The sequence below is a fragment of the Monodon monoceros genome, unplaced genomic scaffold (genome assembly GCF_005190385.1).
Source record: "Monodon monoceros isolate NGI ecotype Baffin Bay Population unplaced genomic scaffold, NGI_Narwhal_1 Super_Scaffold_21, whole genome shotgun sequence".
NCBI classification, from domain to species: Eukaryota; Metazoa; Chordata; class Mammalia; order Artiodactyla; family Monodontidae; genus Monodon; species Monodon monoceros.
The window spans coordinates 128,830,135-128,845,467 of record NW_021703778.1 but is presented as its reverse complement, the minus strand read 5'-3'; the positions used below and the strand labels follow the sequence as shown (position 1 = coordinate 128,845,467).

General features: G+C 39.6%; 2 protein-coding genes and 1 pseudogene across 2 annotated transcripts in view; 1 reads left to right on the top strand and 2 right to left on the bottom strand.

The window, feature by feature from the left end:
- Positions 1-7,097, bottom strand: part of SOCS4 (suppressor of cytokine signaling 4) — a 19,293-nt gene extending 12,196 nt beyond the window's left edge. The window contains exon 1 of the mRNA XM_029238935.1: positions 6,850-7,097. The gene's annotated coding sequence lies outside the window, so the exon portion shown is untranslated. The remainder of the gene's footprint in view (positions 1-6,849) is intronic.
- A 178-nt stretch (positions 7,098-7,275) lies between these two features.
- The window catches only part of WDHD1 (WD repeat and HMG-box DNA binding protein 1), a 55,706-nt gene continuing 47,648 nt past the window's right edge, over positions 7,276-15,333 (top strand). Inside the window, exons 1-3 of the mRNA XM_029239607.1 lie at positions 7,276-7,312; positions 7,549-7,637; positions 13,104-13,215. Of these exons, the coding sequence (XP_029095440.1) occupies positions 7,561-7,637; positions 13,104-13,215 (189 nt within the window). The 5' untranslated portion in view covers positions 7,276-7,312; positions 7,549-7,560. The remainder of the gene's footprint in view (positions 7,313-7,548; positions 7,638-13,103; positions 13,216-15,333) is intronic.
- Positions 11,373-12,553, bottom strand: LOC114905103 (annotated as a pseudogene).

Genomic DNA, 15,333 nt, shown 5'->3' with positions numbered 1-15,333 from the left:
CCAAAAAAAAAAAAAAAAAAAAAAAAAAAAAATATATATATATATATATATATGGTAAAACATACCGTATCACTATATGGGCCAGAATGTCACTTAATGTTGTAATCTTCAAAGTAGGAAGAAAATTTAACTTCTATTTATACTTGCCTAAAAATTAGAAAACTTAAAATTTATGAATATTGAATATATGATTGACAACGTTCCCATCACTCATTGTGAGATGGTTATTTGTCTGATGAGGTGCTATTCCTGAGGGAAGAGTGGGAGCTCCAAAAAGCTAAGGACTTGATGGCAACCCTCTCCATTTCTTTGTGCACTTTTAGTGCACCGCAACTGATTCCATGTTGCTGGAATACATTTGTGGATTATATTATCTTAGGTAAGAGAATCTTTACAATACTTTGTAAATAGACACGATCACGGAAATTTTATAACACACGAGGTTTGCTAGTTATTTCAGGGCAAAGTACTTAAGTTGCTGACATTTTAAGACAAGTTATGTATTTTTCTTTTACAAAATGACAAGTGTTCTAAGTTTGATGACCTTTATTGGGATAATAAGTGGCTCTGAGAAGCTACTTAGCAGATACATTAAGAAAAAAGGCAAAACAAAACACTTAACTGGTCTCTTCATGGTTCAGGTAACTTAAAAAAAAACTTATGCTATGGTGAGATCTTTTTAGAAAAAAAGATATTCAGAATTTCCTTCACTATCACATGATTTTATTACAATAATGATAAAAATGCATGATGCATATAACTCTCGCATCTTTACACTTTACACAGATGGCAAAAGATCTTCTAATCTCTTCCAAAAGTTGCATTAAATCAAAATTCATAAAATTAAAAAAATTCAATCACATTGCTCTCAATAAAAATAACATTATTAATTTTTTAAACATCTTTATTGGCGTATAATTGCTTTACAATGTGTGTTAACATTACTTTTAGTGAAAAATTTTTTTATTTTTAAAGACTAAAAATGAGTTTTAAAAAAGTGCTTTTGGTGTCTTGCCTATACATGTAAAATCTGAATGTTAAAAAAAAGGTGTAAGGTTCTGAATCTGAATGAGTCCTTTCAAATACCCTATCATTAATTGTTGGAATTTTATACAAACTTCATAGAAATGAAGTAGAAGATGAGATACAAAATGGAAAAAAAGTGACTTTAGTACCAACTTTATGTAGTATAGAAATCAACGATGATACTTTGAAAAGTGTTCACAAATCAACAATGTTTGTTAGTAACTGCAAAGAAGCTTTTTTTTTTTTTAAAAGAAGGTGAAAGAATCACTTGGGAGAAAGTGCTTTGACTCTTGATTCAATAATTAATTTTTTATGAAGGCATCTAAGTTACAATGCCCTGGGGAATACACAGTGACTTTTTTTATTGTTATTTCTTAATGAGCAAGAGGCAAACATCTAAAGCAAGTTTATTTAAACCTTTTTCAAAAAATCAAGTTCTCAGATTCACTAGCCATTTGATCCCAGGTTCTATAATCAATTGCACTGAACAGTGATAAACGAATTAATACCCAATGTGACCCTTCTATGCTAACAACAGATTTAAATAACATTTAGTTAGTACTCTTGAATAAGGTTGGGAAGGTGATTTTAATTCAAATTCCTTGAAAACTTTTTTAAAAGCCAGTAATTAAAGGGTTAAACTTCATCTAGACACTTCATTGTATCTCTATGATGTTGGATAACAGAGCATTATTGTACATATTAATCATTCATTGAACTACTGTGTCTACAATGCTGATGTCTACCTAAGGCCAGAATTCATGTAAATATTAAATTTGATGTTATAAAGAATAATTTACTATACTACAAAGAATTCACAAATAACTTATTATTCTGGTAGTTATTTAACCCTGGGAACTACCTTATCAAATCTATGATTCCAAAGTTTACCTGCCATTATGTGTCCCCAAAACTCCTTGAATGCATTCTGATCACAGTCCATGTTATTTGAATTGGATTCTGTGGGTTAGAGTCCTTGATGTTTGATCATAGCCTAATATTTGAGTTGGATTCTATGGGAACACTTAAGAGTCCATGAATGGAATATACTGGATAGTACAAGAGAGGTAAATTCCTCGGAATGTTAATAAAAAAACATAAAAAATGGGTTTGTTCAAATGAGAAACATCTCTGAAGTATAAAGTGTTTTTTTCTCATTACGAAAGCAATACAGGTTCATTTTCCAGTAAATATTTTAAAATATCTCCTTTTTCATGCTACCAAGCCATGGCTCATGGGACTTAACTAGATTTATTTGGGAAAACACACACACACACACACACACACACACACACAGATTAGCACCACTACACCCTTCCTTCCCTTCCCTTCTCCAAACTTTCTCCACCTACTTTCCTAATTATATTTTGCTTAAGTCAGTGTCCCCCAATCTGAACTCCTGTGTACACTAGTGCTAAAAGATGTTAATATATACATGTTCTAGAGAAACAGAGGTTTCCTTATTAAACAAGTTTGGGAATCACTTCCCCTCTGAAAGATTACAAGGCACCTTCAGCAAAAGGTTCCAAGAGGTCCTTCAGTTAAGAAACCTGCTTAAGCCACAGTTTCCTTTATTTAACTCATCATAGAACCGTTTTGTGGAAGAAACTGTGGGAGAAACATTAACTTGGGCTAACATTAAAATAAGTGTACATTCCCTGAGCATGCTAGCTAAAGATAAAGAGAAATGTCCAGGACCTGTCACTGAAGAGGGTTAATTTAGTGTGAACAGAAAACTAAGAGCTGGCACTATAAACTTCCAAAAGCACAAGAACCAGGACTTCCCTGGTAGCACAGTGGTTAAGAATCCACCTGCCAACGCAGGGGACACGGGTTCAAGCCCTGGTCCGGGAAGATCCCACCTGCCGCGGAGCAACTAAGCCCATGTACCACAACTACTGAACCTGCACTCTAGAGCCCACGAGCCACAACTACTGAAGCCCGCCCGCCTAGAGCCTGTGCTCCGCAACAAGAGAAGCCACTGCAATGAGAAGCCCATGCACCACAATGAAGAGTAGCCCCCGCTTGCCGCAACTAGAGAAAGCCTGTGCACGGCAATGAAGACACAACGCAGCCAAAAATAAAAATAAAATAAATTTATTAAAAAAATTTTTTTAAATTAAAAGCGCAAGAACCTTAACAGAATCTTAGAAACCAGAATATTTAAGATATTCAATTGTGACTCTTAGAGAATAAATTGGATTGTACAGATGTACTTCTTCCTTTCAATTTGTAATTTTTTCATTATAAAAATAATATATGCTCATTATAAAATACATGGAACATTCAGAAAAGTTCAAAAAGGAGGAAAAAAACTGTAATTCAATTACCTAGAGGCAATCAATTTAGACATTTTGGCCAATTTCCTTGTAGTCTTTCTTCCTATGAGTACAATTTAGTCTAAAGAGGAAATTTTTAAGTTATAAAGATCTATAAAAAATTAACAACCTAGTTTTTCACTATACCATATTTAAAAATGAAGCATGGTGCAGATGAAACAACAGCATGAGTTGCTAAATCATCAAACATGATCTAAAATTTAGACTTTGTCACTTACTAGCTATCTCTCCTGACTTTTAGAATCTCATTTAGCTTCAGTGTTCACATTGTTAAATCTGGATACTGTCAGCTGCCCCATGTTTTTACTGCCAGGATTAAAATCTATGAAAACAGCATACATTGAGCTTAATGAGAATACATACTACGTTCTGTAATACACTGTCTTCTCAGAACCTTCCATGTAGAATAAGCTAATTTCTAAAAATGAGAGATGGGAAAGTGGCAAAATTAAGGAAAAAGAATGAAAGGAAACAAAGGCTACATATAAGGCTAGAAAATCCAGACAAAAACGTATCTCAAAAACCTGAGGCTGAGGATGCTTTGGCATTTCTGAGATATCATAAAGCACTTTCTATTACTCCTGATACTAAACATGCTCTTTTAAAAAGTGTTTTTAAGCTTTAAATTCTTGAAAAGTAGTATGGGTGTAAATAACCAAACTTAAAATTTCTTACAAGCTAACTGAGTAAATAAACAGGTTTCAACAGTAACAGTAGGCAAAGTTTTTTTTTTTTAAAAAAAACGATCATAGATTATTCTTTTCATTGCTTTATGATAACTACGTATGCTTACATTTAAGCTTGGGTAACAAGTTTTACCTACAAACTAGTATAATGTTATTCTAGAATTAAATAAAATTGTTTTCATGTTCTGATAAAACTAAATTCTAAGTTTTATGGCAACAGTTATGACTTGGAGAGGCAGTATGGTAGACTACTTGGATCAGAAGTTAATAGACCTGGGTTCTATTTCTAGTTCAGACAGTTGGTTAGGTGTGTGACCTTGGACAACTCACAACCTTTCTCAGCCTTGGTTTTTTTCATTCATAAGACAATGATTATATCTGTCTCGCCGTAGTAAGGATCCACCGCCACTGTAACAACACAAGAGTCAAATATTAGCTGTCTTTGGCCAGCGGAACTGGGTAGGTTGAGAGTAGGACTTTCCTGTATTCCCTTTTATACCTTAGAAAGTTTATACATGCACAAGTATTATTTACCCCAAAAATAAATTAAATAGGCTGGTAAGATTCAGGACACTTTCAGAGATATAAAAATCTTCAGATTTCTAAACTGCCTTCAATTTTTTTTTCAATACTCTGTTCTCAGTTTTGTTATTACTCTCTTCTTCTAGCCTTATCTTTCATAGGATTAATAATTTTTACATCAAATATCAATACATATTTTATTAAAAAGGAATTTAAAAAACTCTCTAAGGCAATACTGATATGCCTCCTGGATAAACTAAGATTATATGACATTATTATTTATATAGAGAATACTGCCACAAGTAGAATGGAAATATATTCATGCTTTCTCACCCTACTGTCCTTGAGAACAACAATATTTGTGAGCCTAAGGGTACTATGAATGGTCACAACAGAGAAACGGTAACTAACCTTCACTGCAATCGAAGCTGCGACCTTGGCATGATTTTCAGTGAGTTCATTCAGCTATCCACTCCTATGAGACATGCACCTGACACCCACATTGGTGACGGACAGCTACATTGGTTTCTTTTTAAAAGCTATATTATCTTAAATAACCACGCAATTTAAGATTTAAGTTACACATTTCATTACCACACTATTGTCTTGTACATATTATTTGAATGTCTGTTTCCCTCACCAAGATTGTGAATTCACTGAGGACTTTAAAATTTGTCTTTTTAAAATCTGACTGAAATAGAAATGGACATGTGAAAACATACTGGCAAAAGCAAGAATACATATTTTAACAGTTGAAAAAATTTAATGGATAATGATTCAAACAACTCCATTTTAAATGAAACCATTAAATGCCCACCCAAAGTACCCCATTAATAACACAAGACAATTAGTTTTATACATCCATGAGTATCTTCTATATATGGAAGAAGGTGTCATCTTCATTTTAAAGATGAGGAATCTGACATTCAGTAAAAGTAAAGAAGTATATTCAAGGTCACACGAGTAACTGTCAGAGTCAAAATTAAAATCTAGGATTGTTCAACTCTAAGGCCCAAGCTCTTTCCATACATGTGAAATTTGTAAAAAAAACAAAACAAAACAAAAAACCCTATGAATCAAATGTGTTCATTGCTAAAGCAGAGTGAAAGGAGAGAAGCGCAAACACCATTCATAGTTTCGAAGTCACATGGTGTTAACATATTTTATAGTTACGGCATTTTAGAGCTATAAATCTTGTTCCAAATTGGCAGATTCTTCTTATGCTGAGCTCTGAAAAGCACTACACTGAAATCTCACTATGATTTATTTGGTGTACTATCGGACTTCTTCTTGAACCCCAGTCTATCCAGTGATACTGGATTTTAAAAAAATTAGAAATCAGTCTATCTAAACAACGAATGCTATCCAAATAAAATTAAGTCACTCGGAAAGAATCATCTCAGGTATCTTTTGCTCTTGTGGGAAATCAAGGATAGGTTGGTTATTTTTCCACAAATCCCAAGTTCTTTTTCAGCCAACCACTCTTCCTCTTCATTCACGTACCAAACCTCAGTGTCTAGCAAGCCTATTTGGAGCCCTAGTACTCAAAGCAACACCTTTCACAATGCCACCACGGTAAGAACTATACCACGGTTTGTCTAAATCTGTTTGCAAGTTTTCCCAATGGAACTAGACTGAAAAACAATGGGGAAAACTCTACAACAGAAAAACGTTTCTCTTATGTCATAAACAAGTTCCGATTGAGACTAGAAGGTGGGTAGCACGAAAAATATCATTGTGAAGGTTTTCATCAGAGACAGGTCTCCCAACATGGAGAACGTGAAGACCCAAGCAAAGCATAAACTTAATGGCCAAGACCTTAGCAAAGACTGTAAGGATCGAATGAAGTATTCAACAATATACTTTAGTTCTAGCTCATCTAAATATGCACTTCAGTGAACTTTAGGTGGGGTCTGAATAGGGAAACCCGAATTACTTTCTTCTTAAGGGATATATGTAAAATGTCCTATAGAATAAGCATTAATGTACACGCCAGACCTCCAGGAACCATGAACTGAGATTAAGTCTTACTTCCTTTACCGGTATAGAAATGACAAGATGAAGGCGCCAAGGATGCCAAGATTAAAGGCTTGAGAAGGGTCTCAGCTTCCTTTTCTCGAAAGAACATGCCCAAACATCTCGTTCTCTAGCCGGGTCCCAAGGAAGGGCTGGACCCGTACGGGGACCCGGATATGGCTGCCTGTGAGGAGCGCCCGGAAAGTAGAAGCAGACCCCGCTGGGCAAGGCCAAGCAGCAACCACCCTTCCCCCACTCACCTCTCGGAGCGCAGTTTAACTGGGGCTGTCCGAGTAACTGCCGCCATCACCACCGCCATCACTCTGGGTGCTCGCTAAGCTGGAGAAGGGAGACCCAACCACTCCGGCACCTCATGTAGGTCCTATAAGACTGAGGCCTGCCTGCAAGCCCCCACCCTTCGGTGCGGGGTTCTCATCTCAGACGTCGCAGTCACCGCCTCCACCTGCTTCGCCGGCGCTGCCACCACTTCCGTGTTCGGGTCCCTCCCTTTCTTCCTCACTCCCCCAGCAACCGGCTTTTTCCCTGCCGGCGGGCGCGCAGCTGACGCCACCGCCCAGCGACCTGGGTCGGGACCGCGCCGGGCGTGGGCGGGCCGGCGCAGGCGCAGTGTGGGAGCACGCCGAGCGCGGGAAGCTCCCTGCACCCGTGCTGCTCCTCCACCGGTGCTGCTCCTTGTCGCCTTTCCTCAGTCGCGGAGCTTCGGTGAGTGCTCCCTCCCGCTGCCCGCGTGCGTGCGGCCCAACGAAGAGAAGCGTGTCCTCTTCCCGGCTTAGAGTCGGACAGACCCATCCCTATTCCCTGTTTGTGCCACTCGGGTGGGGGAAAAGGGGCTGCCGAGGGCGTGTCCCGCAGGAGACTAATCTCCCTTCTTCCTGTTCAGCCCCCGGCTTTCCTGTCCTTTAAAATAATACTGACTTCTATAAAACATTTTCAGATAGGTAAAGGAAAAAATGCCTGCTACACAGAAGCCGATGAGATATGGGCACACAGAGGGACACACAGATGTCTGTTTTGATGATTCTGGGAGGTAAGGTACTTTGAGAAACAAAAAGAACGTTTCAGGGTGAATGTTAGAACAGTTATTCTTGTATGTCATGTAAGCAGTTCTGCCTCAAATTACTCATCCAGATAGAAATAAGGTTGATATCTAAAACGGCACATAAATGTTCTTAGATTTACTGTTTAATTCGGACCAGCATGGCAGTTTTAGTATATCAAGGAAGCCAACGAGTGTGAAATCTTACTTCCAGAGGAGTTGGAATGATATGAGCTTTCCCCCACATTTCCCCTTTGTTCACTTCGTTTCTGCATCTCACATTATCAGTTATTTTGTCAGAACGGTAGCTGCCTGCTTGTCAAATTTAGTGGCCCATTCTAACTTTTCGGTATTTATCCTCCCTTGCCTTTTGTGATGCTCTTTTCTTTTTAAAATTGTTTTTAACTTTCTGACAGCTTCTTTTTCTAATTTATTTTCTCTGCTTGATTCCTAAATGGTGATATTTTCTCAGGGTTATTCTAGTCCCTGTTGGAGGGGTATAATCAATAAACAATCTGTGCGAGGAATATAAAAGAGTTTTATCTGAGCCAAACTGAGGACTATAGCCCAGGAGACACAGATTAAAGAAGCACTTGAATTGCATTCTGTCGGACTACAAAATGGGGGAGGCTTATAACAGCACAGACTGCAAAATTACATGTTGTTTGTGAGAATTATAATTGGAGTTGCAAGAAGTAAGGGTGCTTGTTAAGTAAGGATTAGAGTCCAATATGGTTGCCTAGTTATAAGGGGAGACCTTGAGACCATAAGGTTGCAGTTGGCAGCTGCTCTCAGATATTGTTTTGAGAACAGCTGGTGGTATCCTTGAGTATGATACAGTTCAGAAAATTCAAGTTCTCAGTAATGTTGGAACGTGTCTAAAACCGTATCCACAATGGCCACCCAGCTCCATTATTGAATGCCTGAAATGTAGTTACTCCTTTTTGATTTTTTTTTTTTTCTTTTTTTGCGGTACGTGGGCATCTCACTGTTGTGGCCTCTCCCGTTGCGGAGCTCCGGACGCACAGGCTCAGCGGCCATGGCTCACGGGCCTAGCCGCTCCGTGGCATGTGGGATCTTCCCGGACCGGGGCACGGAGCCGTGTCCCCTGCATTGGCAGGCGGACTCTCAACCACTGCGCCACCAGGGAAGCCCTGTGGTTACTTTTATTCCTACAGTAAATGACAAAACATTGTAGGAAGAATGTTCAGACTACTCCAAAAGCCCTTCAAAGGACTTCTTAACTCTAATTCTTCCATATGTTTCTCATTAATTCCGCTATTATTTCATTGTAATTTCCCACTGGCGTCTCCAGCTGGCACCTGTAACATCTCCCTCGGTGCACCTAGCTGATACACCAAATAGCCAGTAGGGATAGGGATATGAAATGCTCCTCCCATCACCACTGGAGACAGAAAGAAATGGCTCTTTCTAGCGGCTCATGTCTGACTCCAGTTTTTTATCAGTTAACACCTATTGTCCTTGAAAGGAGGTGTTATGTTACATCAAGAAAGGGTTGGAAAGGGAGAGATGGCTTATCACTGGTTGTCTTTCAGATTTACCTACATGTTGAGGTGAGAACACTATTCATTGCACATGTTATACTACCAAACAAGATCATGGCAGAAGCTGGAAGTGCAAAGAAGTCTGTCAAACTCACCAATTTTGATGCAACTAATACTAATGTGTTTTTAAGTGAAAAATCAGGACGAATGCCAAACCAGCTGGATGCATAAATCAGGAAAGTCCTGGGCAAACTGAGACTTATAGTCCTCTTATTTATTTCTTATAGAACCGAGACCAAGCTCCTTACTCTGGCCTTAAGGTCATCTTAAATAGGATGACCCCAGTCTACTTTTTTTTCCCTTGATTTCCTGGCCTGCCTGCTCCATGTAAACTCCCCTATGCTTTACTAACTTCATATTTTGGTTCATGTAGTTTTGTCTGTTTGGAACTGTCCTTTTTACCAATCTCAGCATATCCAGTCCTACCTGTCCTTTAATTTCCCAATGTAAATACTTTTCTTATGAACCCTTCTGATTTTCCAAGTGGGAATTAATTTTTGTCTTCTGAACATCCATAGTTTTTTATATGGCTTCTCTTTGCCATTTACCTTTTTAAAATTATTATTTATTTATTTAGGCTGCACCAGGTCTTCACGCAGGACCTTTGTTGCGGCATGTGGGCTCTTAGTTGCAGCCTGCAGGTTTCTTAATTGTGGCCTGTGGGTTTCTTAGTTGCAGCATGCGAACTCTTTAGTTGCGGCATGCATGCGGGATCTAGTTCCCTGACCAGGGATTGAACCTGGGGCCCCTGCATTGGGAGCATGGAGTCTTACCCAGTGGACCATCAGGGAAGTCCCACCATTTACTTTTTTTTTTTTTTTTTTGTGGTACGTGGGCCTCTCCCGTTGCGGAGCACAGTCTCTGGACGCGCAGGCTCAGCGGCCATGGCTCACAGTCCTAGCCGCTCTGCGGCATGTGGGATCCTTCTGGACTGGGGCACAAACCCGTGTCCCCTGCATCGGCAGGCGGGCTCTCAACCACTGTGCCACCAGGGAAGCCCCCCCCTTTTTTTTTAAATGTGAAAATCTCGTTTTGTGTGTGTGTGTGTGTGTGCTTTCTTATGACATTAGCTTATTTTCTTTTTTTTTTTTTACATCTTTATTGGAGTATAATTGCTTTACAATGGTGTGTTAGTTTCTGCTTTATAACAAAGTGAATCAGTTATACATATGTTCCCATATCTCTTCCCTCTTGCGTCTCCCTCCCTCCCACCTTTTTTTTTTTTTTAAGTACCAATGTTTTATTTGGGTGATGCAAATACAGAGCATTGAGAGTGAGAAAAGGGACTCGACTCAAGGAAGAATGGGAGGCAATGCCAGGTGATAGATTGAGTCTGCTTCATGACAAGCCTGGAAGAGGCACAGAAGGTGTGTCCACTGGCTACTTGGGAGGCCTCCCCACTGGGAGAAATGGTGTCTTGCACCAGTTCAGGGAAGGGAGGGAAGAAGAGGGAATTTATCGTCCTGGATTTCTCCCATCTCCCATTAGTTAAATATTACCCCAGGAGCACTAACTCTTCCACATTCCTGGGTTGCTAGTGGGTACTTGAGGTGCCAGATCCCATGTCCTGTGGGGGCATTCCATCCAAGTCTGGAAATGATGGGAGGAGGCAAACTCTGGGCATGAGGCTGGTGAGTGCCGGAGAGAATCTGATTTTGTACATAAGATGTGTTCACAACAGTCCAATACTGTTTTTCTTTTACCAGAAGAGGGAACCTGACATAATGATCAAAGACCTTTCCCAAAGTCACATGGCTAGTAAGTGGTAAATTCAGGATTTGAACATAGTCTGTCTCTGGAAACTGTCAAAGACCAAGATAAGGAACTTGGATTTTATGTAGCAGGCAAAGGAGAGTGGCTAAAGGGTTTCAAGCTGGGAGTGACATAAGATAAAGAGCTTTTTATAAAGCTCCCAATCTCTACTTTGCTCCATCTTCCCATGTGGCTGAACTTGGCACAAAAGTAGGTGGCCCCAGAGATGTGAGGACACCTAAGACAGTTTTTGAGGAGCCCCGACTAGGTCCAGAGCTCATATGGGCTTCCACACTGTCTCATAATCTTTCTGTCTTCATCAAAGCCTACACCTACCAAAGAGACTAGCTGGTCAGAGGCAGGCAGGATCTGAGCAGAGAAGCCAAAATGAGGGGAAGAGCAGATTGACCTAAAGACCAGAAGCAGGAGGACCAGCCATACGTCCACTGTCAGCCGGTGGGTCTGGGGATGTTGGCACCAGCATACGAGTCCTTTGGTGTTGCCTGAGATGGTCAGATCTCATGAATTGTCGGCCGCACTGGTCACATTTACGTCGTTGGTATTTGGTGTGTATCCGAGTATGTCTTCTAAGTTCATTGGAACGGAAGGACCAAGTGCAGACTTCTCACATGCATTTATAGGGCCTTTCACCTGTGTGTTTGCGTTGGTGACTCACGAGGTGGGAGTGCTTAGTATAAGCTTCTTCACAGTTCTCATAGTCACAGCGGTAAGGCCTTGAAACTGGGGGTCTCCTCCTGGAAGCCCTTTCTTGGGCCCCGAAGTACTGCTCTTCCCTCCGTGGAGCAGGTAAGGGCTGCTTAGGTAGGAAGGGGTCTTCCTGGGAGACTGGCTGGCTCACAAGAGAGCCCTGGGATTCCAAAGCCAGCAATAATGGGGATCCAGCTGGGGGCATCGCAAAGTTGTGCGGTTTCTAGGAGGCAACATCTGATCCAAAGAGGGGAGCATTGCTGGGGTCTCAGTGGAAGGCATGGTTGGACCCAATAATGTTTTAGGTGTTAAAGGGCCTCTGTTAAGAAGTTACTGTTGGGAGGCCAGAATAAGGCATTGTTCACATTCTGATGTGGGACATCATTGGGATTCCACTGGCAGGTGAGAACTGGTGGCCCATTGGGGGGCATCCTTAGATTCCCACCAAAGGTCGGGGCTACCGCTGGAATACTGGGCTCTCCTAAAGGCATCACCTGGGGCCCCTTGAAAATCATCATTCCTGGCTGGGTAGGAGACATACCCTGGGAAGGGGTGAAAGTCGCTTGAGGGCAGTAGCTCACACCGTAGTCAGGCAGCGACATACTGAAGTGTGGCCCCATTTCACTGGCATTCTGCCTGGGTGCCTGGGTGCCTCAGCAGAGACCAAGGGGATCCTCTCCAGCTCTGTGCACTGAGGAACATGTTGAATGCCTGACGGGCCATGATTCCAAGAGGTGTGCACTCCACTGCTTCTGGAAGATGAAGACACGTCCAAGATGGACATTGACTTCTCAGTATCCTGAGTGGGAATGCTGTGGGCAGGTCTCTGAACTGGTGCAGAGCCACATGCCACTGGCTTAGGCCCTTGGCTCCCTGCTCCATCTTAACCTGGGATCAGTTGCACATCGAGACTCCACCATTTACCATTTTATTTTTGTATTTTATTTGCTTTTGTATGTGCCCAGAGAGGACACATACCGAATGAAGAAAAGCACTCAGAAAACAATTAGGGAGTTGACAGATAGCCATTTGAATAATCAGCTTTGGATAATTGAGCTCTTCCATTCATCCATTTATTCATTCAACATTTATCAAAGCTTCTATTTGTTAGAGACTACTTTGTGCTAGAGACACAATGGTAAGCAAAGTAGACCTGGTCCCTGTTGTTACAGAGATTACATTCATTTTTCTTACATTGTTACAAATATATAAGGAATTTTATGCCAAGGAGAAACTGTAGAAAGCATAAATTTACCTTTCATTTTACAGAATAGGAGGTTAACAGTCCTTGTTATTGAGGTTTATGTATGTAAAATGAGGTAGCATATTGGCTAATACCTTGATTTTATTAGAAAAGAGATAAAGTAGCATTCCAAAAAAATTAATAAGCCTAAAACTGGGTGACTTTTTAACGAGTGTGTTTCCTTCACAGTTGTATTGTAACTTGTGGAAGTGATGGTGATGTGAGGATTTGGGAAGACTTGGATGATGATGATCCTAAGTCCATTAATGTTGGAGAAAAAGCATATTCATGTGCTTTGAAGGTATTAAAACAATTACAGCAACTGATATGAAATGTTACTGCCATGTGATGTTTTATACATGGATGAAAAATACTTTTATAGAAGTTTTGAATACAGATAAACTTTTTCATTTCTCTTATGAAATAATAATATTTAAAAATGTGTAATAATGCCATAATTTGCCCAAAACTTTTACAGGTAAAATCTGAATGGTTTATTAAAGGTGATTAATGGATAGTAATGATGAGCCAATTAAAATATATGCAGGAAATTATACTTTATCTTTTAAGAGATTTAAATGTATCTTTTTATTTCTTTGAAGGAAAACTCAGTGCAGTTTCAAATTTTTAGCTCACTAATTCAGATAGCGAGGAATTGTACTGGAAAAAAGGACTGTTTCATTAACTTTTTCAAGATATATACTTATTTCACATTTCTAATGTTTTATGTAAAGTAAATATAGGAATGAGATATAGTTTACTTGGAGAATGGAGATATGTTTTCAGAAGGACTTTGCAAACTAAGTATCTAACCTTTTTATTTGTGATGAATTTTAAGTTGAGTGTATTGTATTTGGATAGGAAAAAAAAATCTTTCTACAGAATTCATATTTTTTTCAAACCCAGACTCATTAAGGTAGATGAGATGGTCTTTAGATACTTTAGATACTTTTTAAAAAATGGTCATATATAATGGAAAATGTATTCCTAGGAGAAAAAATATAAATGACTAATGTACATTAAATATGAGCTAAATCTCACTAATAAGCAAAGAAATGCAAATTAAACAATTGGATTTTTTTCCTGTAAGATTGACAAGGATGAAAAATATTCCTGATCACAGTAATAGTGAGGCCTTGGAGAAGTATTTATAAAGGAAAAACAACTGTTTTCCTGCGTTTCTCCTTTACTCTCACACTACCATGCTCACAACACTTCTGACACCAGATATATGGGTTTTTCCCCATATCAGTAAGTTCTTTGCAATACTGGGTGTCCTACAATTCAGTTCAATTTTGACATTAACTGGAGTTAGCTCAGACCTCACAGGTTAAGGTCTCAGTCCCACGAGACTATCCCCCACTTCAGACACCAGTCGCGAGTATTAGGTCCCCAGATTACCTACAACTTCTGTTCAGCTTGGCTGCAAATGGGGATTTCCATCACCCCCTCCTTGGATAAGATTATTGCTACAACAGCTCACAGAAATCAGGGAAATAAGTTTACCAGTTTATTACATAATAAAGGATACAGATGAACAGCCAGATGAAGAGAACATGGGGTGAGGTCTGGAGAATGGAGGTGTGGAGTTGGGGTGCACCACCAACCTGGAAGCTCCTTGAACCCCATGTTATTGGGATTTTTATGGAGGCTCATCACATGGGCATGACTGATTATTAACTTCATTTCCAGCCCCTCTCCCTTTCCTGGATGATAGGGGTGTGGGACTGAAAGTTCCAAGCTTCTGATCATGACTTGATCTTTCTGGTGACCAGCCACCATCCTGAAGCTATCCAGGAGCCCACCAAGACGCACCTCATTAGAACAAAAGACATTCCTATCACCCAGAAAGTTCCAAGGGATTTGGGAGCTTTGTGTCAGGAATCAGTCAAAGACCAAAGTTTGGAACAAAAGATGCTCCTGGTGCTCTTATCACTTAGGACAGTTCAAGGGTTTTAGGAACTCTGTGCCAGGAACTGAGGGTAGAGACCAATATATATTTTCTGTTTCACAGTATTTTCACACAACAGTTGCTGGAAGTATAACTGATGAACTTTTTTTGGAATAAATTGATAATGGTGTATCACAGTTAGAATGCACACAGTCATTTCAGGCTATTTACTCTAAGGAAGTACACACATTCATTTCTGTGGACAAGAATATTAGTAAAACCATTGTTTATAATAGCAAAAGAAACAATTGAAGTGTCCCTGAATAGAGAGTACATTTTATAAATTTTGGTAGTCATATAATGTAATACTATGCAGCCACTAAAAAAATGTGGGAGTGCTGTATACCTTCATTTGGAGAGATGTTTACAATTAATTGAAAAAATGAAAAATAGAGTTTCATAACAGTCTGTTATAGAATAGTCTTATGTTTGTTAAAATAAAGGATTTAAGTACACAAATATTTGTAA